The 26,170-nt window shown below is 38.4% G+C and overlaps 1 protein-coding gene across 1 annotated transcript in view; it reads right to left on the reverse strand.

Moving 5' to 3' along the window:
* Window positions 1-1,699: 1,699 nt before the first annotated feature.
* The window catches only part of LOC101165578 (Down syndrome cell adhesion molecule-like protein 1 homolog), a 102,516-nt gene continuing 78,045 nt past the window's right edge, over window positions 1,700-26,170 (reverse strand). Inside the window, exons 16-35 of the mRNA XM_020708264.2 lie at window positions 25,780-25,947; window positions 25,168-25,238; window positions 24,786-25,026; window positions 20,737-20,883; window positions 20,484-20,639; window positions 18,218-18,357; window positions 14,968-15,121; window positions 13,477-13,594; window positions 13,149-13,312; window positions 12,922-13,020; window positions 11,641-11,829; window positions 10,696-10,824; window positions 10,213-10,371; window positions 9,909-10,064; window positions 9,789-9,819; window positions 9,528-9,646; window positions 8,589-8,741; window positions 8,149-8,343; window positions 7,711-8,019; window positions 1,700-6,456 (exon numbers count right to left, since the gene is read on the reverse strand). Coding sequence (XP_020563923.1) covers window positions 5,870-6,456; window positions 7,711-8,019; window positions 8,149-8,343; window positions 8,589-8,741; window positions 9,528-9,646; window positions 9,789-9,819; window positions 9,909-10,064; window positions 10,213-10,371; window positions 10,696-10,824; window positions 11,641-11,829; window positions 12,922-13,020; window positions 13,149-13,312; window positions 13,477-13,594; window positions 14,968-15,121; window positions 18,218-18,357; window positions 20,484-20,639; window positions 20,737-20,883; window positions 24,786-25,026; window positions 25,168-25,238; window positions 25,780-25,947 — 3,485 coding nt within the window. The 3' untranslated portion in view covers window positions 1,700-5,869. The remainder of the gene's footprint in view (window positions 6,457-7,710; window positions 8,020-8,148; window positions 8,344-8,588; window positions 8,742-9,527; window positions 9,647-9,788; window positions 9,820-9,908; window positions 10,065-10,212; window positions 10,372-10,695; window positions 10,825-11,640; window positions 11,830-12,921; window positions 13,021-13,148; window positions 13,313-13,476; window positions 13,595-14,967; window positions 15,122-18,217; window positions 18,358-20,483; window positions 20,640-20,736; window positions 20,884-24,785; window positions 25,027-25,167; window positions 25,239-25,779; window positions 25,948-26,170) is intronic.

Genomic DNA, 26,170 nt, shown 5'->3' on the forward strand with positions numbered 1-26,170 from the left:
TTTTAAAAGAACAAAGCACTAGGACATCAGGACAATATGAACCTTGATAAAATTCTTCCACCCCAACTTCCTTCCGAGGTCTAAAGATATGCTTCTTGGTATCTCTAAATTACCCTTTGGTGTGTATTTGAGAGTGTTGTTGTGGCCCTACAACAGACTGGCGATCTGTTCAGGGTACATCCGCCTTCGCTGAACAGTAGCTGAGGTTGGCTCCAACAGCCCTGTGAAAATGGATGGATTTACACAATTCTTAAACTCAACCAATAATTTGCATAAAATGTAAAATAAGAAAAAACAACATAATTTTAAAATTTCCTATAAAGTACAAACAAGGAAGTGCAGTTTTTTTCTCATTTGAGAAGCCAATTAGTCCAATTTGTTAGTTACCGTAGTCTGAAACAGTAGAAGTGCTCAATGAAAGCAACACAATTAAGACAAGTTTTCCTATTTTTATATTTTGTATATTTTATTTTGCATTTCTTTTAAAGTAAAAGTAAAAGCAGGATTGCCACTTTGAAATGTTTTTTCTTAGTGTATCTGCAAAATCAAATGTTTTTCAACGCATTTACAGACTACTCAGATCTTTTAGTGTCTAAATATTCTGAAGTCCAAATCCAACTATTGCAGGGGAAAACTTGTTTAACTCTGGGAAAATCAAGAAAAATAAAAAACTGAATATGCCACTGATTTACTCAATGCACACTTTTTTTTCCTGTCAGTCATCATATGTTTAAAAAAGAACATTTTTTCTGCTGCAGCTTTAACAGATCCTGTTGTTCATAACTTTCAACAGTACTTTATATGTGACATCTCTGTTCCTCGATTTGAAGCTTCATTAACAAAAGAGCATTGCACAGTTACAAAGAAAAAAGGTTCCATTCTCTCTGTAGAGAAAAATAAAGACGATTCAAATTATCTTGCTTTTTCCTTTTTTTTTGATAAAAACAAATTTTTGGAAAAAAAACAACTTGATGCGATGATTGAACATATATCAAACAACGTTTTTTATGGAGTTGCATGCACTGGTTTTTTAAAGTATCTGTTAATAAATGGAAATGGTCCGATTTTCTCTCTTTCTAACTAAAAGACTAAAAATCAACTATTTTTAAAGGCTTTATGGTATAAAGTTACAATGATCAGGAAAGAAAAGCTCAAAGACCCACTAACCTAGCTACACAAAGAATTTGGTCTTATCGGGAGTTATAGGTACTGACAATCAGCATTTAACCCTTGTGCTATCCTGGGCACTTAAACGTTGGGAGTTGGGTCAAATAGACCCACTAGACAGTGCTCTGAACCTTTTTTCTTCAATGATTTGTGATCTTCACTGGTGTCCATGGATTACATGAAATCTTTCCACCTGTATCCACCTTTGTCATGGTAGGGAGAACACATCAATGCAAGGGTGGGGTCATCTAAGATAGCACAAGGGTAAAAAAGGTTCAGGTAAAAGTTATCTTTTGTCTGAATTTGACCCTTACTAGACTCATAACTAGTCCAGGCTATACATCACCCAGGGTTAGTTGATGTGGGCAACATAGATCATTATCTGCAGTGCTATGAGCAGTTCTTAACATTGTTGCATTTAAAAAAAAAAATATTCTGTTAGTTTTACATTTTGTGTTTAGAAACTCACACACTCATGAAAGAACATTTGCACTCGTACAGTAAACCCTTTAAATAAATAATACCCTCACAGTTTATAAAAAAGATAGCTTTATTGCACAAGGTGTTGAGTGTTCTTTTTTTCTGTATTTTCAGTTTTCATAGAAAAGAAAATGTAGAATTAAACACAAGCAATTGCAAATCGAAGCAACATTTCTCCATAAAAGTTGAAGCAACGACCAACCTTGTGATTTTTAAAATGGTCATTTTCATTAAAACCACTTGTTCAAAACCACTTGTTTTATTTTATTTTTCATTTATATCCTGCAAAAATTTCAGAACATGCAACGCTGCTGCAATTCTCCCCAAAAAGTGAAAAGTAAAAGAAAAAAAAACTTAAAATTAAGTAACTTGTGACAAAATAAGTCAAATAGCAGAAAAAATAATAAGACAGTGCAGCAAAATGCCCAGTAAAATAAGATAAGCTTTATAATTAACTATGCATGGTCCACTCTGACATGTTTTAATTTGTCTATATATCAGGATAAAGCAGTTATCAGTATAACTCTATAGCTTTATTAAGTCCTCATTACATTAACTTTAGTAGACGTTTACATTGTGCCCTGATTTCTAATGAAGATGTTGAAAATAGTACTCATTTATACAAAACAATTCCCTATATACACAAGTCTTCTGTTATTCTGAAAAGGATGTTTTAGGATGACAAAAATGGGGTGAAAGGGATGGTGGGGTTCTTAGAATTTTTTGATTTATTTTCAGAAGAAAAAAAGATTTGGATATTTTGGGGAAAGGAAAAAAAACACATCCATCATCCAACACTTTGACACTACAATGTCCTCTTTGTGTTGGAGAAAAGGACGGATGTACAATTAAATTCACCACAATTAATAAAAATATATAAATTAGGTAAAAAGTCCAATGTTGGTGGGGTTTTTTTCTTACCTGCTAATAAAACCATATTTGCTAAAACTTTAAAAAGTAAGGCAACAGGATGCAAAGGCTTTCTGAGTTTATTCGGCTGACAGCTGATGTTAGGAGTTTAGTAAAAGTGCCATTCTTCTTCGATGATACTATAAATTACACTGACTATACTGAATATATTAGAAGTAAAACACACACAAAAAAAATCTATTTCACTGAAGTACTTCCTTATACTCAAAAAAATTTTTCCTCACATTTTATTTTGCAACTTCTGCAAACTTGATGTAACTTTGAAATCTCTTTTTGCAAACCAAGCCAACAGGGGGACCATAAACATAATCTGCATTTACAGCACTTTTCACTGTCACAAGCGACATTTACCTTACTCCTAAGGGGAAGAAACCATTCTCAGTTTTTGTGGTTTTTAGGTAAAATATCCCTTTACCTGCACCTGATAAAGAAAGATAACAATTCTGCAGCATTTGCTCAAAAAAGTGGACAAAATCCCGTGTCACAACAAAAAAGTGTTGCTCCTTCTGGACACATAGCTGGGTGTTAATTGAGAATCTGAGAATCTCAGGTGGACTTTTACTGAAGACAAAAAGAACAGTAACTGTAAGAAAACCAACTGAAAAAGGGCATTTTTGAATTCACTAAGCAATCAGACAGAACAGTTTTGTTTAAAATGTATTTAATGAATCCAATAAAAACCCCATTCAAGCCATGTAAGGAAGGCCCTGTTTTTATCGAGTTAAAAACAGGTCTAACCCTTATACCAGAGTCATCACTTTCTAAAGACAAGTGTTGCATACCATAAAACAGAAAAGCCAAAACAAAAGACATTTTATCCTATAGGGCAAACCAGATACATGTCTTCCTTGTGTCATTTGAAAACAAAAGGGTCGGTGAAGTTCACGTTTATATTGTTGGCACTCGTTGGCCCGCTGGATTTCAGAGAGGACTAACATTGATGGGGGTAAAAAAAAACAACAAAACGGAACAAACTTCAACTGTTAAACATTTGTTAGTTTGTCTTTGTTAATTGACTGTAGCTGAGCTATGGCGTTAAGACAGCAAAAACACCTTTTAAAGGTAAATCACAACATAACACAAGAGGCTCAATTACTGTGTGTCCTGACCTTGTTTAACTGTTTCAAACCTTCTGCACTGAGTCACAGACCGCAGTAAACCAACACAATCTCACATGGTAAATTCAATTATTACTGTGCTTGTCCTTTACAAAATCACAAGACTGATGACTCCTCCATTCTCTCTTTACTGTACATTAACAGTATTTTTTTTCCAGACCAGTTCCTTTCTCTTTAGGATCTTTCTCACTCATTTCAACTTCCCTGTTTTGTGATTCGTGACTCTGAGCGATTGTCTTGTGATCTTTATATTAATTTTTTTTCAATTAAAACAGCTTTTATATTTCTCTGCTTTTATCAATATTCATATATTTGCTATATATCTTAATAGAAATATATATGTACATACTTTTGAAAACAAAGATATATATCTGTTTTTTTCTATTGCGAGAGCCCTGATGTTAAGTTCTACTGCTGCAAAACTTTTGGAGCAACTCTTTCTTTTCTTTTTGGAGCGATCTTTGTTAATGGATTAAGCTTTGGGAGTGTAAAACATGTAACAGAAACAGTACCATGCATAAAGCTAAACTCAGTTGGAAAAAGGTGGATGAACTTGGCAATGTCTTTATAGTTTTCAAGAACCCCACATTTTTTTAAATGAAAATGTTGCATTTATCTTGTTTTTACAAAACTGTCAACATTTTCTTACCAGAAAATTGCTCACTTGCCCAAATGTTTTTCCCCACACATCAATAAAGACTTGATACACTTTGCATGATTTTTTTCATTGAACTATTTATGAAGATCAGGATTTATTTTTTTCCTATTTGCAAATTTGACATTTTCTTATTGTCTACTTGCCATTAGGTCACAGTGACACTGCATGGATAGCATTGGGTTATAGGGGAAATGTGCAAAAGGCTGGAATATAAAGCAGGTGCAGTCAAAATAAATAAAGGAGCTGTATGGTGGCCCTGTGATGAACCAGGAAGAGAACTTTCTTTTATGAAAAAAACAAGAGGATCCTTTGTTTGTTGTAGTATGAACCCTGAATGGTCTAAATTCGTTCAAATACTTTGCCATTCGTCAACTAAACAAAGTTTAAAATGCAAAGCCAAATAAGAATGGTCTTATTATTAAGTTATCACCATTTTCATCAACACTACCAAACTTTTGATGTTCCTCACCCCTTTTCACAGGTCCAACATAAACGATGAGAAGAGGATTCCTGTTCGACACAGACATCTGCCTGAGAGGTCAGCATACAGATTGACTTAACAAAGGTCCACCGTTGGTGTGTGCCTGCCTCATGTATACATATATATTTACACATATACACCTGATAACACGCACACACACGCTTGTGAACTTTTCAAGAACTTGGATCCACTCTAACATTTTCTTAGTTCACATGAGTTTAAACTGTATTTCCATCATCTAAAAAAAAAAAAAAAACATCAGAACTGACCTGAAAGAAATTCTGGAGTCATATATCACTGGATGATGCTTGACATTTTTATATTTATATTATTTATAAAAGCATCAATTATGGATGCTATGCCGTGTTGATGCATGTATAAGAAAAAGAAAAAAGAAACAACCTTTGTCCCAACAGTCTGAATCCATGATAGCGTAACCTTGCAGAGCCGATGTGACACAAAAGGCTGGTGGTTTATGCATACATTAAAAAGCATCCTGCCATGGCACAATGCTGTGATATAAGCTAATTTTCCATTGGAAACAACAACAACAGAAAGGTACCTACACTATTTAAAAACCTAAAAATCCTTATCACGCTTCTCAAGCAACCATTCTACAGCTGCCTTGAGTTAGAAAACAAGACAGTGTGTGTGGAAAGCATTTTTGTGCATAAGTACCGTGTCCTAGCCAAAAGAATGAACGTGTGGAGTTAACTGAAAATAGTTTATGTTTTGGCAAGTGATTTCCAGAACGGTGAAATAAGACAGATAAATGACACATTAAGAACATAAAGCAGTCAAGCAGAAAGAAAGGCAAACACCCCTGTGCTGTGGAGACCTAACTCTGACCTCTTCGAACAGTTGTGTCAGCGTTAACCCAACCAGCCTTGTTCCGCCTGGCACAGCACAGGCACTGACAGGTAAGCTGTGCATGTGTATGTTCCTCACACCAGTTTAAAATGGAGGTTCCAGGCAAGTGCTGGCTTGACCAGCTATGTATTAAGAGTTACAGTGACTGGCCCCGTTGATGGCAAGCTACACAAGCGTGTAGGACTTGGAGTAGGCCCCTGACCCTCCATCCCTCTGCTTCTGTAATCTACTTAAGCCAGAGGAGCTGCTCTCCAGGAGAGAGTCTCTAGATCCTCCCATTTTAGAGGACGAAGAAGAAGCACCTCCAGGGGTCCCTCCTGTGGCCCCTACTGCCCCACCGCTAGCAGAGGAGGATGATGCTGCCGCAGCAGTAGCAGATGCACTTGCAGCTGCACACTGAGCCACCTGAGCTGAGGAGCCAGACATGGTGAGAGTCCTCTGTGGAAGCGTGGAGCTGCTAGAGCTAGAAGACATCCCTCCAGTCCCACTACCTCCAGCAGCACCCCCTGTCGCCCCCCCAGATGATGCTCCAGAGGAAGTGAGGTTGGACAGGCCAGAGTGGCCCATGCTGAGTGACTGCTGCTTTGCACTGTCCATAGTCACATGACGGCCCTGGGTGTGGTATGCCCGTTGGGCCAGGCCACGAGCAGAGGCTTCGCGTGGTGGAACCACAGGACATGGATCATGATGTTCTGACCGTTTTCGGAAAAAGAGATCTGACTTCATATACAAGGGTAGGTTGCAGTAGTCACCTGGGGGGGGGAAAAAAAGCTTAATTTTAGTATAAAGTCCTTCTTGGCTAAAAATGTAAACATAATACTAATACACGTAATCAAACCATTAAGACAACTGCAATCTTAAAGCAAAGTTAGAACTACACTAGCTTCAGACTGCTGATCTTTTCACCATTTCATCATTTAAATATGTTTTCCTGTTATATAACTGGATTCCCTTTACACATGTGAAAGCTTCAAGTTCTCCCTTGAATTCAAACCTCGACTATGATCATTTGTGTTCATTCATGCTGTATACTGATAAACAAGAAACTCTAGCTTCCATTTTTCTCTGCAGGTTTTAAATGGAGCCCCACAAAACCTGGCTCAATTCCTCTATTGCCAGGCTCATCCAATAACACATTTCTTGTCTAAACAGTTAACACAACATTAAAGGGATTGTCTAAAATATCTTTCATATGTTGAAATACCAGGATTAGCCTTTATTGGAAAGTCAAGATACTTCCAGCATTAGAAAGGATGTCCAATAGGATGCCAGAATTCTTGTTTTAAAACGACTGTATGTTACATCATTGAACCGAGTTGAACCCCACTGCATACGTTTGCATATGTTTACATTGAAAGTGTAAAAACACGTGTGTTATGTTACATGACATCAAGACTTTTCTGAATTTTTAGGCTTTTGTTGTTGTTTTGTAATACACAAAACTATGACCCAAAACTCAAGGTTTCAACTAACTTGTGGGGAAAGGGAATAGTGCCATCTCTAATGTCCACTGCTCCACATTGCAGAGGTCCCTTAAGGTCCCAAGCAAGGATTACGCTATGATTTGATGGCAGCAACTTGACAGTAGAAACCACTCCATTAATCTCAGGCTTCACATTGCTGTGCTTATCCAATATTTGGACAATGTCAGTAAAAATTGGAAACACTTGAGATGTGAAATCTGCAAAGACTACACTGTACTATAGTTGGGACTTTACTTTGATTCTATTTCAAAGCTAAATCTTTCTACAAATTATCATCCCATTAGAGCCCCTATTAGAGAATTACCACTTTTTGTGACAAATGTCTAAATAGAGTCTAAGAGGTCAAGCACTTCCTTCTAAGCTCTTGTGGAAATGCCTCTTGTTAAAACCACCATGTCCTTACAGTTTTTGTTTCTCTTTGAATTCTGATCATATGTTGGTTTAACAATTAACCCATAGCTTTCAAGTTTTTCCTAGTTTAGATAAAGTGAATTTAAACTGAAAATGCCTAAAGTCACTTACTCTTGGCGCGGTGTGGAATGGGCACGGCTACATTTTTGCCACGATCATAGTCTTGGGGTTTTGGTGGCGAGGCAGTGAAACGGCAGATACCAGGCTCTGATGGCGTACTCATCGACGTCATGCTATCTGCATTGTCATTGGTACCTGTGGTCATCTGATCAGATGAGCTGTCAGAAATAAAGCACTCTGTAATTTCAAATTTGGCATGTTGCAAGTGTTCTTCCAGCTTGGCATGCTCATATGCTCTCGCCAACTCCTCGTATGTAGAGGAGGCACTCTCTGTGGACACCATGCTGTTGCGCCCCTTATCTGCAGGTACAGAAGAATACAGAAATTGGTTAATAGAAATTACCTTCTCTTTGCACCTTTAAAGGTAACATTGTCATGCAGTACATGTATGCTAACAGTTGCAAAGTGTCATTTCACCCTCCTGCTAACCTGTGTCTTGTGAGAGGCTGGCACTGTAGCTGTCACTCTCAGTGACAGTAATGCCATGCTGGGAGCCAACTGTGCGCCAGTCTGAAGTGAGAGTGCGAGCTGGCGTGGAAGCCTGACACTTGGTTAGAGTCCACTGACTGGAGTAGCGGTTCCTGATGCTGTGGGCTGACTTCACACTCTTCCTAGACACCGGGTCTGGTGGTAAGTGGATGAAGAAAAGAGATGAACATGTACAAAGACTTTTGACAGCCAGGGAAGTTAACAAGTACTTGCAAAATTAGGCCCCAAAAAACTTAACTCAAATAACAATTTGGCCTATGTAAACAAGCTGCATCGTCTTGAGATCAGAGCTTTAAAGACCTTTTATAAAGCACAGTTTACAATTAGAGCCTAAAGACGGCTTTAGGAAACGTATACATGGTAAAAGAGAGAACACATACTGGTTCCTGGTCTGATGTCAGACATGTCTATCAAAGGACCAGTGTTCTGGATGAGTGCAGGGTGATGGACAGACACACCAGTGCAGAAGCTCTGAGGATTCCCAGTTTGGTTGAACTCTGTATCTGTCACAGGGATTGTAGCTTTGTCATCACCTGGAGAGAAAATAATGAAGTGAGGAAAAAGACTGGCTAGGTAGAGCAGTCAACCTCAGATCGGAACTTTGCAGGTTCAGTTCCAGCTCTGCCTCCATATTTGTTCAAGTGTTCATGAGGCAAAACACTGAACCCCCCATTGCTCCCGGTGTTATAACTCTGCCACCCAAGGTGTGTGAACAGGTGAATGGGATTGTGACTATGAGGAGCCTTGTCCCCGATAAAGGTTAAAAAGCTCTATTTAGGCATAAGACATAATTAAACAGCAGGCCTTTTAAAAAAAAATAATAATTCTGGGAACATTTTGAAAGATACAATTAAAATATTCCAAAAAATAAAAAAGCTTTTCTTGAAGCATTCTCACAGACTGTTTCTAAAGGATTGACAGACAACAAAATGGGAAAAAATTAAAATAATCAAAAATAATTGTATACAGTATGTTGGTGTTTTCTTTAACAGGGTCTGCATGACAATCGATTTACGATAAAATGTATGCACACATCATGTGAGTTACTGTGCAAACTTCAGATTATAAGGGCAGAGACCAGGGTATATTTGCCCTTGCTATTTGTTTATCACATAACACACCCACAATCAAGGTTGTCTTAAACAGTATACAACTGGCTCACCACGCAGATTGTTTTTAGGTTTGAAACTTTTCAAAACTCTTCTGAGGCTCTTGAGTCTTGCAAAAATTTAAAGTGGCTTCGGAAAAGGGCCCCGAACAGTTTCTATAAAAGGTTTCCTGTCATCAAAGAGAATTCCAAAGTATTTTTTTCATCTCACCAATTTGCTTGATGCCTTCTTTGTCTTCAATTAACAGCTGTACCCTGGGGATGTCGATGTGCAACCTGGGGCCTTGAGGGGGGCCTTTAACCGGTGTGTCAAAGCTGCGGTTGTTTTTGCTAAAGCAGAGAAAGAGGAGTAGCATTAGCAATTACTTTTAGCTTTGAGTAAAAACTGTTTGATTTAAAAGAAACTTTGAGCTAGAAAACATGCAAAAATTCCAACTAATCTTGTGAGACAGACAAGAATAAAAATTATTACCTGATTAACATCTCTGCCAGACTCTTGGCATCTAAAAATAATTCTTATGTCAGTCTCAAAGTAACACCAAGACAAAAAATTATATGTTCTTCCCCAAAGAGCTGATTATTATTTTTTCACCTCTAAGTCTTTTCAGCCTCTTTTCTTTGCGTTTCTTGCGAATAATGAAGAGCAGTGCAATGCCGACGGTGACCAGGATCACAGGACAACCGATAGAGAACAGCTTCTTAACATCATCGTTCTTCTCCAGCGGAGATTTAATGGGGGCAATAGTGCCTGTGTACACCCAGAAATAAAAGCAGCTGCAACAGCACTTTCAATAAAATATTATAAGGTTATTAATTACAATAGAAACAAATGTTTTAGGTCATGCAGATGTTAAACATAAAATATGCATGTCCAGCAAAGAGGGACTTGCACTCACTTCCATCATAGTCCAGCGTTGCAAACTGGGAACTCTGGTTGCCACAGCCAGCACTGTTACATGCTTTCATTTTCAGTTCATACCAGGTCGCCTCACGCAGTTCTGCCAGGAACACATCTGCAGTGGCATTTGTACGAACACTTTGCCAAGCCCATGTACCTGCAACACAACACATACAATTACATGAAGTGTACTGACTGTTTCAATATAGTTCTGTAAAAGGGAATTGTTTTGTTAAAATAATAGTAGCTTTTTTAATCCAATTAATTTTAGCAATAAAAAAAAGAAATACCAATTTAAGACATTAATGATAGTTGTGCTTGTTAAATATGATGCTTTCTTGACATACCAGATAAGTGAGCAGAAAATTAAGCAGTAAAAAAATATATATGTCATTTCTTACATTTTTATTCTTTTTTTTATTTATTTATTTATTTTTTTACATTTTACATTTTTATTCATTTAATAAAAATAAAAATGTACCTTTTGGTCTAAACTCCAGTGTGACAGCAGAGATTGGGCAGCCTCCACTAGCCCAGCCCTGCAAATTGAGGCGAGCATGGCTGGAGTTAATGTAGGTGAAGACAGGCTGATCCTTGTTGAATTGGGGCTCTAGAAAAGATGAATGAAAAAATAATTTTGAATCAGTTATCAATTATCATATTTAATATAATGAATTTGACTAATCTAATTTACAGCAATACAGCATTGACAATGTCCAGCAATTTAGCAGTACATCAAGCTAAGGAAAAGTTTAGCAAAAACGTTTCTCAAGTTAAAGAAATACTGTTTTGTGAATTAGTTTGGTCTTTTTGGAGCTGCAGTACGAAAATACAATTTGAACTTACTGTATGTAAACTGTTTCAAATAGAGAAATGTTTTCAGATGTTTAGGAAGATACTACAAGATTTGTAGAAATCAAATTTCCCCTTGATCTCACACACGACTATGTTTGGTTGTAGTTGATAGTATAATGAGGTGCTTTAAACAAGTGTAGCGTAGTAAGACATGAAAATCTAAAAAAGGTCTTTGGAACAAAGTTTGTCTCTGTATGTCTCTCTTAGGAAGAGTCAAAAAGTAGCACATTTTGAACAACTGCCTCATAGTTTGACTAGGAAAAACTTGGAGTTTTATATTTGATATTTTCATGGGACTTTATTGAGTAAAAAGTGAGTCTCCAAGCAGGGCCCACTTGTGCCTATTTCAAAACATTGTCCCTCCTTTTTGAAAGATTTTGAGTTTCTGATATATTTTGCTGTGACACACAAGATGAAACATAAAGCTTTAAAAGTCAAAATAATGGGCTTTGTTTTCACACATCACACATGTTTTCATGTGTGCAAATCATAATTTTCACTCCCATTTAAAAGTAGATGTAGTTGTTACTATTCTTTTCACTGTATGTGCCCTCTCCTATTTATTTCTCACCTCGTCCATGAGTCTTTGCTTCAATGATCTCGCTGATTCGGCCAGCACCAACGCTATTCTTGGCCGCCAGTTTCACTTTATACCAGGTTCCACAACGCAGGTTGTCCAGCTTGAAGGAGCGCTCAGTAGAACTGATGAACACGTCTTTCCATTCCTCTGTATTATCAACTGAGTACTGCAGCACAAAACCTGCACAAATACAGTAATAAAACTTTTTGTTTTTTGCTGAATAATTTGGTCTGGTACCACAAAATTTTGCACAGCTATTTTATCCACTAGATGGCAGTGAAAGACTGCTTTCCTTTAACCTCCGCTGCAGGACATTTTTACCTCCACTGCAGGACACTTCCTCTCTGCTACCATTAGTTGTCTACAATTCTGACTGAGCATCTATGCAAATGAGAGCTTTTAATATGGTGACAGCTTTCACAATCAGCTGCTTTAGAGCACAAGCCACCTATTCTGATAAAGATTTGATATTAGAAGGTCTATTCAGATGTTTTTCATGGATTTTATTAAATGAACCGAAGCACAATTTGTAAGTTAACTTAGCTTTCCCTTATTTTCTCTAAATTAAATTTCCAATGATTGTGCAAGAGTACTTTTTTTGTGGAAAATATATCCTAACACCTACAGTTGTCGGCATACAGAAAACATTTTAATCAGATTCTCAACCCCAGAGACAGACCTGCTTTTAGACTCTCCCAAAAGAGGAAGCTCAAGCAGTCTCCTTCTTTTGATAGTTTGCTTTACCTCTGCACCATAGATGGAAGTGAAAATGCACACCTACTCCAAAAAAAGAATAAAAAAAACAGCAACCCATCTTTGCTGTCTTTTTTGTGTGATTTTTTTAAAATAATAATGTAACAAACAAGACGTCCCCTCCCCTGCATTAAATCTTTGAACTAGTACACTTCAATCTTTACATGCTCAGTTCATGATTGTGCCACGCGGATATAAAGAGAAAAAGAGAGAGCAATCTGAAATTCCATTTGCATGCATGCCCATTCAGGCACACACACAATGGCCCGCCTCACACACGCATCACCAATAATCAGATAATCAGACAGACACACAGTCAACAGGGAGACAAAAAAAACCAGGACACCATTCAATAAACTAATGGTTAGGCTCAACAATAACAAAGCGCCAGGTAAAAGACACGTCATCCAAACAAAGGGAGCGCACAATAACATGACAGAAGTGTTAGCTGCAGATAAGAGGCAACGGATGCGTGTATACAAAATCAGACACAAAATCGCAGCTTTTTTGGTAACATACCTCTGACAGAGCTGCCGCCGTTATCTCCTGGTATCCAAGCAAGCGTAATGGAGGACGTGGAGGTGGAAGAGACAGTTAGGCGAGGTTGGTCTGGAGGCACTAAGAAAGAGATATAAAAATTTTGGAGCACTTTTGGTACAGCCACAGATGCTTCCTTGTGTTGTTTCTCCTCTTCTTCCTCAAGAGAAGGTGACACCTGATTGGTGTACAAAGTAACTCTTTCATACCTTGCACCAAAAGGTTGACGATAATAGTGTCAAAGCCGAGCGTGTTGGTGGCTGTGCAGGTGTAGTAACCAGAGTCTTCAGCTTTGACCGAGCGCAGCACCAGTGTCCCGTTGGCCAAAATAAGGCGCTGTCCATCAACAGACACAGGAATGGCTGTGTCCTCACTGACGGAGAAGCAGGAGGGTGAATCACCACATATAACTGACAACCATAACATTTATGAAAGAGCATTTCATTATAAAATGTTATGACATCGCATTACTGCTGAGACTATCAAGTCCAATAAAAGCTTTTTTACATTAATGATAATACACAAACAAATGTTCACCTGTCTTTGGTCCATTTTATGGAAGGTGTGGGTTCACCTACTGAGCTGCAGGGAAGGCGCACCTCTTTCATCCAGGGAGTGGTTACCGTACCCCCAAATGATAAGATTTTAGCTGGGGCTGTTAGAAAATGAGCAGAGAAAGAGAAAACGTAAAAAAAGCATTAAAACTTATTTACAGAGTAATCAATTTAAAAAAGAAAGTAAAGTAGTAAGTTTAAGCTCATTCATATTTATGTGTCTTTGAAATGCTTAGTGAATATATTGGATGTATAATGATATGCACAGATCATGTTTATTTTTCATTTATCATAATGGTATGTATATTGGGGAGAAAGTGTAGGAATATTATACTTTTTGTGATTCACAAGGAAGTAAAACGTCCTATTGTCTAGCATAGAATGGTAGGAAAAGTGCAGATGAGCAGAGAGCGCATAAGAAACACCCATTCATTCAGTCAAATAACCCTCTTTTTCACTGTCACTCTAACACCTCCCCACAGTCTTTCTTCTCTACACTCGGTGTCTCGATCCTGGTCCTCTAGTGCTCTTATGTTAAGGTTGAGTGAAATATTGAGTGGGCAAGCCTGGAGGACACTGCCATTTACAGCTGCTGATCATATGAGCCACACACCAGCGCAAATGCAACCTTTGCACTCACAAATAAAAGGCAGGATAACTCACAGGTAGGTTGCTGTTCTAACTCCTCTATTAAACGTCCAACTCTTAAGTATTATGATTTACTCTGACTGTTTCCATGTTAATTCATTCTGATATATTTGTTTCCCTTTCCCCTGCTGTCATTCTCTCCCCTCCCTACCTCTTCCTGCTGTCTTTTTTTCTTTTGCTGCCTCTCTTTTCCTTTACTTGGCTGGAGGCATTTTATCTTGTGCCCTCTGAATTTTAAAATCAATAGCACACCACCATAAAGTCCAAACAGATTAAACACAGGAGGAAACACAGGGAAAAGTAAAAGTAGGAAATAAAGTATAAAAAGCAACAGATAGCTTACATTTCCTTTATGGTTGGTATTAGGACAGAAACACTGAACACAGTAAATGAAGGGGAAAAAGCATTTGTTGTTGCTATTCATAATAACTAGTTGATGACAAGCATTGTGAAAAGTATATAAAAATGAGGAGCGAAAGGAAAAACTCTGGAAAATAGTTTAAGCAGGAAAACTGCAGCAAACAAGCTTTTAAACAAACAAACAACTATTAAAAATATAGAAAGTTTCCTTGTTGAAGGGAATACCATTGACGCCTTGTGTGTTTCTGGCCTGTACTGTTGTGTTTGGGTTGTCTGCGATGACTCGGCTACTGGGTTATGGAGTCCGGTAAAAGTAATTCTTGGTCATATGTGCAGCTGTTGCCAAACAATGATGTGGCGCACTACTCGGATTACCAAGAACCCACTTTAAATCACAACTGTAGGATCCCTTTCTTCTTGAACAATACAGCTGTACTGGAAGGTACCATCCTTTGCTTGGACTTACCCTTGGCGGCTGGCTCCACTGTGACTTTGTCACTAAAGTTCCCGCGACCTGCAGTTGTGACAGCTGCAGCCCAGATCAGGTACTGCTGTCGGTGGTTGAGGTGCGTGATTCGGTAAAACAGCAACTCCGGGTTGGCCTCATACTCGCTTGGCAGCTTGTCAATAAAAACATCACAGGTGTTAGAATGAAACGTCAAGCATTCTGACATGATCCTCTGAGTCTACAAAGTGTGTAGATTCCGAGGAAAAAACAGAAATGTATTTTAGGCACACAACTGCTTTAAAAAATGGTTTATTTGTAAAGGGAAGCGACTGTAAATAGGTCAGAATAAATGACATATCAAAATATTAATCTAAGTGTATCTGCTTCAGGTTTTTTGTTTACTATTTTTGTGAGCCAAGCAGTGCACATAACCCATACAATGTTTGATTTAACAAGTGAATCATGATGACAGGGCCTGTAGTACATTATGGTGTTATAAAGTAAAACAGTTTGGACATATGATGCTGGAGGGAAGGGAAAGAGGTGGCTCCTGCTGGAGAAACGGGAGGCAGAGATTGTGGGAAGTACAGCCTGCTCCCTCTCCCTGTCAATTCTCCTCAGGGAGGACAAACAGAGATATGAGAGAGGAGGACAACAGGGAACAGACAAATGATATCATGAACAGTCATATCTACAGAAGGCATCAGTGATGGAAGAAAGGCAATCAGAGTCACAGAAATGGCCAGAGAAAGAGCAGTGGTTACACAAACAAGTTGAAAACACACAATACACAAGCATGGACAAACTGACACACATACTCGCATGCAGTGGCACACATGACCTGGAGGTTGATGTGTAATTGCAGTGTGTTTAACCCAGCCATGTGTCTGCTGTCTAGACTTGTACATATCACTGTCCCCTCAGCACATAAACACACAAAACCAACCACTTTTTTTAACCTCCTGTCAGTCACTTTTCACCTTCTGACCTCTAACGACTCCACTCACATCCTGATCGCCACTTACTCACGAGGTGTGTATTGTGGTGATTTTTTATTTAACTATTTTTTTTTAAAACTTGTTATGTCCAAAAACTGAGCAAACAGATGAGCGCTGAAGGCCTTTTGTGTTGGACAGATCTTACTATTACAAAAAGAGGTTATATATCTTCATAAAACCAGAGTGTAAATTTGTATAAACCCCTTTTTGTTTTTTTATTATTTTTTATTAATTTGTTACATTCAGTGTGTGTGTGTGGGGGGGGGGGGGGGTAAAAGTGTGAGGGGGGAGGGGGTTAAAGAGAAAAAAAGGGAGAGAGTGGGGGATACAAGCGCAGATTTGAATAGGTTATTATTTTTAGCTGTGTAACAATTATACCAGATCTGCTGAAAAGACAAATATTACATCGGAAGGTGAAATTCTGACACTAAGATGAGCGGAAGATATCTGTCCATCAATACACTGTGGGTTAGGAGGAGGGATGAAGCAGACAGGGAGCAGTGTGGCAGTGTGCACGTGCACGTGCACGTGGAGATACATGCAGGCTGCCGAAGTGAACCGTGTGTTCATAAGGTGAACCAGATCCTCCCCAATCCGACCAGCCAGACCAAGAGGGTGGGGCAAGCCAGGAGCACCCCCAGCGACGGGTATTGTGGTGATTTTAATTTTAAATTAAAACAACAAAACTCCTCAGCTTCTTAATTTTCCCTCTCAGGCCTTTGTTTTATTCTCACACTTCATGTGTTTGGCACTGATTTAGAGTTGATTTTTGACTGTTCTGAAACTTGTGCACAGAAGAAGAGAAGTCTGTGATTCAAGTGTCAACTCTGCTGAAAGTGAGTAAACATGGCAGAACAGAAGAAGCTGTGATGTTGTCCTCTGTTATTTCCTATTTGGCTGTCAGCACAGTATTTTCTTCAGGGTAGCCTTCTTCTAGCTTTTGTGTTATTTTCCGTTTTTTATGAGCAGGTCATCATTAAGGAACCCACTGGGCGTTTACAACCTCGCCGTGTTTCTGTCCTTTTTCACTCTTTTTTCCCCCTCTTTCTTTACACACTGCACCACTTTTTTCCTTTTCCTACACTACTCATCACACTCGCCACCCCTTCTCCACTTTTGCCTTCCATCCATGTGCTCTCTTTTTGCTGTTCTCTACATTTATCCTCAAATTCGCCTCCTTATTTTTCACCTTCCCTGCATTTTTCCACTTGACTGTTACGTCCACATAAAAGCTTTTTTTTCAACGCTGTTGTCTCTTTATTTTTCACTGCAAGCAGAGGTATGGACAAAGTGATGGATGAAGAATGGATGACTGGATGTGGTGAATGGGTGGGTAGATGTGAGGAAGAAAGACTGACAGAGTGTTTGTTGCTGTAACAGATATTAAAATATTCCTCCAGTGTGGCGATAGGAGTGATCCGGGAAAGATAGAGCGAGATAATGAAAAGAGGAACAAAAGTACTCCCCATGCGGTGTGTCTGACCCCCCCATCCCTCCTTCTTTCTCTTCAGATGCACTCATTTACATAGTAATCATCCCCAACTCTGCACACTGCTTTGGAGAGAAAGGGAGAGAGACTAAAAGAAAGAGATAAATGGATAGATATGTAGATAGAAGGCTTGATTTGTAAATGAGGGAGAGTGAAGACAGGACTCATGTATGTTTCTTGAAAGGCACATTTCCATTTTGCTTGTGTATCTGTGTGTACATGCAGGATATATCTTTTTAGTTATTGAATGCACACGGTAATAAAAATATGAGCAGCGTACTGTGCAGTACATGTATGCACTGCTATCTCGCTGGTGTGATGCATTTCTGAGTGTATTTATATTTAGTGTGTGCGTGTGGGTGTGGGACTGAGTGTGTTTGCGCTTGGCTTGTTTTTTGCCTTCGTTGATGATCAGATGAGGTTGTCCTGGCAACATGATGAGACGCAGATATGTAAATGAGGCTGGAGGGTGAGTTTGCACGCGCACACACTGCAGTATGAGGAGAGCTCATTTCATACACACATCTTGCTGAGACTGCAGCACTAGACTAAATAAAAAAACATATGCTTTGTAACACAGAAACAAATGCAGGGCAGTACTTCATTACAAGAAAAACCTTGATGTTAACCGTACATAAAATTATTTACATAAGTAAAATCTTTTTTTGTGCTAAGTAGGGATAAAGAAAAACCAAAGATCCAGTCAGTCTAAGTGTAGATCCTTCTCCCCAAAATAGCAGTTGTTAGCCCTGTAACTTCACCCTTCATTCTTGTAACTTACTGGTTGACCTAAGCCAGGGCTGGAGCAGTAGATTGTGTACTTGCGGATGATTCCATTTGGCTTGTGAGGGGGTAACCATGACACCACAACACTGCTGGCAGAGGAGGGCACAGCTTTGATGCCAGCTGGAGGTCCAGGTACTAAATCATAAAACGAAGCAGGTAAAAAGCAAGGTTTTACATGTCACCATATTATATTTCCCAGCTGTTATAGAATTTACATTTAAGAAAAATACTATTTACCATTTATTTAAAAACAATTTAACAAAATATAATTTAATTTTGTTTTTATGCACAAAGTAGGTTATCTTATTTGCATACTTATTTGTATAAGTTGTGGGGAATTTCTTTTTTTTTGGTTTGATGTCCAATTTTTATGCAGTTTATGCATTCACACTGGCAGGTTTGATTTGCACCAGGGTTCATTTTTTGGATAGTCCACGTTTTTTTTGGCATGTTTGAAAGCTCACATGAAGTGTGGTGCAGACCAAACACATGAACCTTGGCTGCCTTAAAATTAATCTTCTAGGTCACTACAGGGTGCAAGTGCAAAAGTGAGGGAAATAAATGTTCTGAGTAACTGACAAATTATATCATGAACAGTAATATCTACAAAAAGTAAAGAAAACAAGTTTAAAAAAACAGCTGACAGAACAAAACTGAAAATGCAGAACTCACAAAATGTTGTAAAAAACAATGGTAAAATTTTAAATTTGTTTGGGAAAAAAAGTATTAGCTGTTTTAATTGGAAAGCCTGGAAGAACTGAAACATACAAAAACTAAACATTGACATAATTTAATCATAAAAATCCAACAGTTTTGACAAAAGGCCTGCACAATATTTCGCAAATTTATTGTTATCGCGATATCAAACTGTGCAATTCGCACATCGCAAAATAAATCCCTTTATGCATTTGACCAATCAGATGGATGCCTTTACGTTGTTGACCAATCAGATTTAGCCCTTTTAGGCCTCCTATGTAGACTAGGGTTAACTCTTATTTATATTAAGCTGTTGCAGTATTTTTTTGGTTGTTTTGCTATTGTATGTCTCACAAGTTATATCGTCATTGCAATGTTGATCACTAATTTAGGATTTTGCGAGTTTTCCTCATATTGTGCAGCCCTATTAGACAACTAAATAACTCTGAAATCTTTACATTTGTTGAATAAAAATGGTACAAAAAATGTTAAAATGTGCTATAAATTTCCTTGTGACCATTTATTGTTTTAATAAAAAATGCATTCACACAATCTTTGGTACCCAATACATTTGCCATCCAAACACCAATGAAAAATTAATCCATCCTTATAAATTTGCAAATTGTATTCTCCTGGTTTGTGCATCTTAGACACAGAGGCTTAAAATGGCAGGCACTACAAACACTTCAGTATGTTACAGACATAATTGAGGGCAAAGGAAAGGGTTAGACCAAGAGAGACGTAAAAAGGTTTGTGAAGAGGTTGCCCCTGGACACACTGTCAACCCACATCAGAGGAAAAAGGACACACTCAGTTTGCTTCCAATAAACGTGCACACCCACAGACATGTACACGGACACACTCAGAGAAGAATAAGAGAGCGCACATATCTGAATAGATCCTGCACTGAGGCCAGCTAATAAAATTGAGATATGGAAAGAATAGGAGAATAAAGGCCTTTTCTGAAATGACACTTCTTAGAATCTTAGCTCCTCTCATTTTCTCCATCTCTAGACGCATGCCTCCTCCTCTTACTGGCCCCAGGGAAGGAGAGAAGAGGCGGATACGGATGTAATCCACATCCCGCCAGTGTAAGCACAAAATTAATTCTCTCTAAGCCACAAAGAATTAATCCTTTTCGTTTCGCTGGGTACTGTGATAGACTTGCACATAAACAATAGTGCATGCACACACGCATGCAGTTGTACCCGCACAATGACACAAAGAAATGTTCAGAGGCAAAGACACCCTAAATACACACACACTTCTTTGTATTCTCGTGCACACACGTGACTAACACCCTTAGGGTTCTTAACCACACACACATACACTTCTTGGCTTCTTAATTCTCATTAGCACTGGTAATGGCACATCAGAGCACAAAGAGGTTGTTAATCAGCAACCTCAGCCTTACAAAGGCCCCTTCTACACCCACTGGCTCTGTGCCTCCCATACTGGTGCCTCAATCAAGAGGAAAAACCCTTAAAGCTGACCTAAAACGCAGCCTGATCAAATGGAACCATCTTAGTACCCATATTTCAGTGGAAACTAATGTGTGGACTCACAGTCTTCGCGGGTTTGAATATACAGGACGTTGCTTCGTACTCCATCTCCAGCCTGAGTGAAGGCCAGAACCTGGATGCTGTAGTTGGTGAACTTCTCCAGGCTTTTCAGCTCTACCTGCTCCTTGATAGTTGTAATATTTTGCATTTCACCCCACTCTGAGAAAAGATGAATAAAAAGAGAGGGTCGGGCTGAACTAAAATGAATCGCTTTTTTCTTTTTTTAATCTTGGGATGCCAGATTGACACAACGTACCTCCATCTGGAAAGACAGCCCAAAACACGACCCGATATCCCTTCAAAACTCCATGCAGAGTCATTCTTGGAGGCTCAGCCCATGTGATCACCGCCTCGTCGGAAGTGACAGAGATGGCTCGCACGTTCTGAGGGGGCTGACTGGGCACTGGAAACAGAAAGTGAAATGGTTGATTAAGATTTCTAGATCTTCTTTAGTCACTCAAATAAACTAAATTTTATGAAGCACTTGTTTATATTAGTGGACAACAGTGGAGATTTCATTCAGTAAGTCAAAACTAATTTTATAATTGTGATTCATGCTTCTTTGGACATTTAAATGCCAATGTTAACATCAAACTCATAGGGTTTAGTTTTTTACACATCACCAGATTAACATTTGAACTGTAGAATAGTATTAATAAGTGCCCTCTGACATGCACAAAACTGCACCTCTTCTTGATTAACAGTCCCATACGGCAAGAGCAGTAAAATCTTGAAACAAAAAACAAATCACTATTCAACAGGTAACAATATTTATAGCTCTATGTAATTTATATTACCGCAGATGCTTTAGAGGTGTGTGAAGAACTTGGACATATAGGAGTAACAAAACAGTATTTTTTCACATCCAATTGGACTCAAGACATAACAAATAAGACATAATGTCTTCCGCATCAAAAAGTTAAATTTTTAACCTGTGCTGACAACAAATACACTAAAATAGAGACCGGTTGGAAAGATCATAAAGTTCGTATTTGTCCAAGGCACTCATATTTCGTGGCTCACATTGCCATGATATTGAAAGTCTTGATGAAAAGAAATGAAAGATTGTTCTGTTTTAACTGCATACAAATCTATTACTGACTGAGAAAACTCTACCTGATAAAAAAATAAAAAAAATAAATCAAATAAAAAAAGAAGAAACATGTATTCTCACGAGATGTTGGCCCTTTGTGGAAATTGTAGCATTTAATCTAACCCCAAGTAGCTCTGCAACCCCCCCTCCCCCAGCACACCCTTGGAGGTGATTGGATAAGCTGCCAGTAATAAAAAGTAAGGAGATGTTTTGGTTTTATGGTGCTTGCTGTCAGAATCAACAACCTTTTGTTTCAAATTTGATGCAAACCAAGATGCACCAAGTGTCTGAGTTTCTCTAAAAACCACTGGAAATTAATTGTTGACAAAGTACCTCCCTATGTTTAAAAGTTTACTTTACTTTACGACTAAAATACATCTTTGTACAATTTTGTTGTTTGAAGGTATTATTATGACAGCGGTGACATTATTTATTGCTTTTTGCTTTTAACAGAGCCAAAACTTGAAATGTGCTAAAACACCAGTAATCAAAGGAATACATACTTCCAATATATCTTGACAACAATCAATTGACTAAATGCTAAATAAAATCATTATTTAAACCGTTTTGAACAGTATGTTAAATCACAAAGACTGTAGCCTGAGAAGTTTGAGAAATCTTAAGCAGGATGATACAAGGTTGTTTTTTGAGGCAAAAAGAAAAAACTGGATCAAACCTGGATAAAACAAGAGGACCTGGTTGCAGACAACAACATGGTGCCCTGACATCATTAGCCAGACCCGATAGTTCACGTCTCGTCCCCCTCGCCTATTGAAGTTAGAAAATACTTTTTTTTTGGTCCATAACATGAATTTAAGTGGCGTTCTAGGTCTCAGTCAAAGCCTGCTTTGCTCAGACTGTAACTCCTTACGCGATCAATGTTAATTAGTCAATTGGCTGAGAAAAGCTGCTTTGCGCCGTAAGGAACATTTTAAAGCGGCTTTTGACAGATATGTATATAAAGTGTTGCGTATCGGCGCAAAGCCACTTTTTTCTGTAACAGAAAATGCTGATTGACGTTGATCTCATTAAGGATTGAAAGGTTACAGTTGTTAGAGTTAAAGCTCTGGTCTAACAGTTTGAAGAATCAAAACACTTTTGGGTATATCCTTTTTGAAAGGAATAACATGATCACCGTTTTTGCCTCATTTGAAGCTTATGTTGCACACTGAACCATGCACATTACAAAGTTTTAAGAGAAGGTGCTATAATTCTGAAATCTTATGGACTCTCTGTTTCCGGCTAATGTTGTCTGGGCGCCATCTTGTCTGCAACCAGGTTCCCCTTGGACAACAACAGCTCCCACAGTTTTTCAAAAACCTAAAGGAAATGTCTTCACATCCCACGAGAAACACCAGCACAGGCTAGAGATAGATGAAAAGCCCATGAAAGGTGTCAGGTCGTATCTATGGGACTAAACCTCCTTCTCTATAAAAGCCCCCCTCTGTCCCCTTCAGAACAGGTGTCTCTGCTTTTGGCGACCACTAACCACTGGTCATTCAGACCTTAAATGACGCTCAGTGTTAAAGATGAACAGAAGTCAGCTTGTGAGAGAAGTAAGGGACAGGAAGAGAGGAAGAGAGCTGCTCAAAAGACTGGAGTAGAACATGAAAGAAAGCTGCTGAGCCAAATCGACCAGAGAAGTTCTCTGCAGCTGGTGAAGAGAAAGAAAGATGGAGAGAAGAGGGCTGGGGTGAAACCAGAGAATGAGCTGAAAACCAAAATTGACCTTTGGTTTTAAAATTGATTCCAGAAAAAAACACACTCATTATATAAATAAGAGCCGCAATAATATTAGCAATATTTGAGGCCTCCTGTGGAGTTTGACAATTCATCTATGAATGAAAGAGATGTGCACAATAAGTACTGCTTTTTTTCCACCCAGTTTTTTTCCCTTTTCAAGGTCATGGAGGTCTTGTCTTCAGGCAGAGCCAACAAGTAAGACAGACAAACAAAAACAAAATGAACACTTAAGCAAAAATAAAAATAAAAAGCCAATAACATTTTAACATTGGCAAGATAAGATGGGATAAAGAGAGTGGATAGAAAAGAGTTTTAAGTGAGGGTAGGAAGAGAAAGGAAGAACAAGAAGAGGTAGCAGAAACAATGCGCTCAGCTGTGGATAATTACAGCAGGAAGCTAGGAGAAGGAAAGAGAGAAAGACAGACAGGGAGACAAGCTAATTATAATTATTTTTAGTATGCTTGTTGTTATCACTATTATCATAATGGCCATCAATATCACTGTCGCCACGGTGACAGCAACTGGGAAGAACTGGAGGGTTCTTTCTGCTCCGGACCAATGGGGCTCAACCAACTGTTCACTGTGAGGAAATGCATGTGACACGTCTGTTGATGTTTGTTTATGTGCACATCTAACTGTGAGCAGGGATCAGGTATTTTCCTAAAAGGAATAAAGAAAAATCTAAGTTGGTTCTTTTTCCATTCTATTTTTAACTAAACAAAGGAAATGGTTGGCTTTGTCTCTCCTGGGGCAAAAAAGAACCCTCAAAACTCCCTTTAGCTATTTCCAATTTAACATTTTATTCACTATGCATGTTTGAGGGGAAGCTCGGTTGAAAAAAGTCATCAGCTGTATTTGTTTAAAATGTGAACATGTATACACTCACTGGCCACTTTGTTAGGCACAACAGTCCAACTGCTCATTAAGGTAAATGTCTAATCAGCCAATCACATGGCAGCAACTCAATGCATTTAGGCACGTAGACTTCGTCACGACAATATCCTGCAGTTCAAACTGGGGAATAAAGGGGTTTTAGGTGACTCGTGTTTGTTGGTGCCACACGGGCTAGTCTAAGTATTTCAAAAACTGTTGATCTACTGTGATAATTACCCACAACCAGCTCTAAGATTTACAGAGAATGGTCCAAAAAGAGAGAATATGCACAACACAGCCAACCTTGAGGCGGATGGGCTATTGCTGTTGCGACAGAAATATAGTATTTGTACTTTGAAAGTAGTGCCTATTGCCAGAGACCAACTAAAGTGAAAAGAACAAGGAAAAAAGAAAAAAAAAACGTTTTTTTTTGCTTGAAAGCAAAAGCAGACAAAATGTGTTTTTTGACAAGGCAGCTTCATTTTTGACTGTGATGTACTGTGGTAGTTTACGCTTGTAAACTCCAAAGACGCCCACATTTACACTTGCAAAAACCAAGAGTTGAAAAAATCTTTTGTAAGAATTTACTGTCTCACCATCTTCCAGGGTTGTAGCATTGATTTCTGAGCTTGAAGGTCCAGTTCCAGCTCTGTTGAAGGCCTGGACTACTACTCCATACTGAGCAAACTTCTTTAGATTGTCAAGAGTGTAGACCTCGCTGTCTCCTGTGGCTTTCATCTCCACAATGCTGTACTGGCCATTGCTGCCGGGGCCATTCTCTCTATAACCAATCTGGTAACCTCGGATCACCCCGTTCTGTAGTTCTTTCCTCGGCGCCTGAAGGGGGGAAGTATTTGTTCAGACAGAACTTACACTAGACAGGTACATATCGGAAATACTAAACACTTCATTAAAGTTTAAATCATCACAATGTGCAATACTGTTTAGAGTGCAAAGTGAATGCTCAAAATATTTTACCTTCCAGGTGACTCTGATGCTTTGAGAAGTCACTGCCTGCAGGGTCACATCCATTGGAGGGCCATCAGGTTCTAAAATAGAAATGGGGTCAGAGTAGCTAAGCTGCAGTATTTGACTAATACTGGTAAATAATTTCAAGAGATTAATTGTTACACCATGCATACCTTTCTGAAATTTTTTTTTGTTTGTTTAGTGCAAAAAGACCTTTTTTCTATTGTAAAAACATTTTGTTTTATTTTATTTTATTTATTAATTCAAAACTGAACAACTGAGTAAAACAATTGTTTTTTGTATTGGTCAAGACATACAAACACAGGTAAGAGTCTTGTCTAGACAGTTTGTAAGTTAAAACAGGTTCTTTACTGATATAAGCGGAGAAGCCACCTAACAAAATGGAAAGAAATGTTTCAAAAACATCTTCACTTTGTTCAGATAAAAAGAAAAAACTGATCTGTCATAACAGGAATATTAAATCTGATATTAAAGGAATAACGATTGTTTTTCAACAAAATATGAAATTTTGGTGGATTCTGGTGTTTTTGATTAAAAAAAGCTTTTCAAGAATAGAAAAAACCCATTTGTATTGATGTCAAATGCAGTAAAAAGACTTACGAGCTTCTTCTGTGCTTATGGTGAGTTCCTTGCTGGCCTCACTCTTTCCTATGGCGTTATATGAGTACATTCGAATACTATAAACAGAGGCAGGGTGAAGGTCCACAATGTTGGCCTGATTGTTTGTGGGAGAGATGTTTCGAGTGGCATGCTTAAGCTCCCAGGTATCTAAAAGAAAAAATACAAAATACAAATACAGATGGTAAATCTTTCACTGCATAAGAAAAAGTAGATGACCTAATAACGAGCCTTGTGTTACTCCAATAGAACGGCTTCTTGAATAGAATACATCCAAAATGTACAGAATACACTGAGAGAAACCTAGTTGAAAGAGATACGAGTGTAGATCTGTTATCACTAAACCACTTTCTATCTCCTGCTTTACAGATGT

Source organism: Oryzias latipes, chromosome 13 (assembly GCF_002234675.1).
Source record: "Oryzias latipes chromosome 13, ASM223467v1".
NCBI lineage: Eukaryota > Metazoa > Chordata > Actinopteri > Beloniformes > Adrianichthyidae > Oryzias > Oryzias latipes.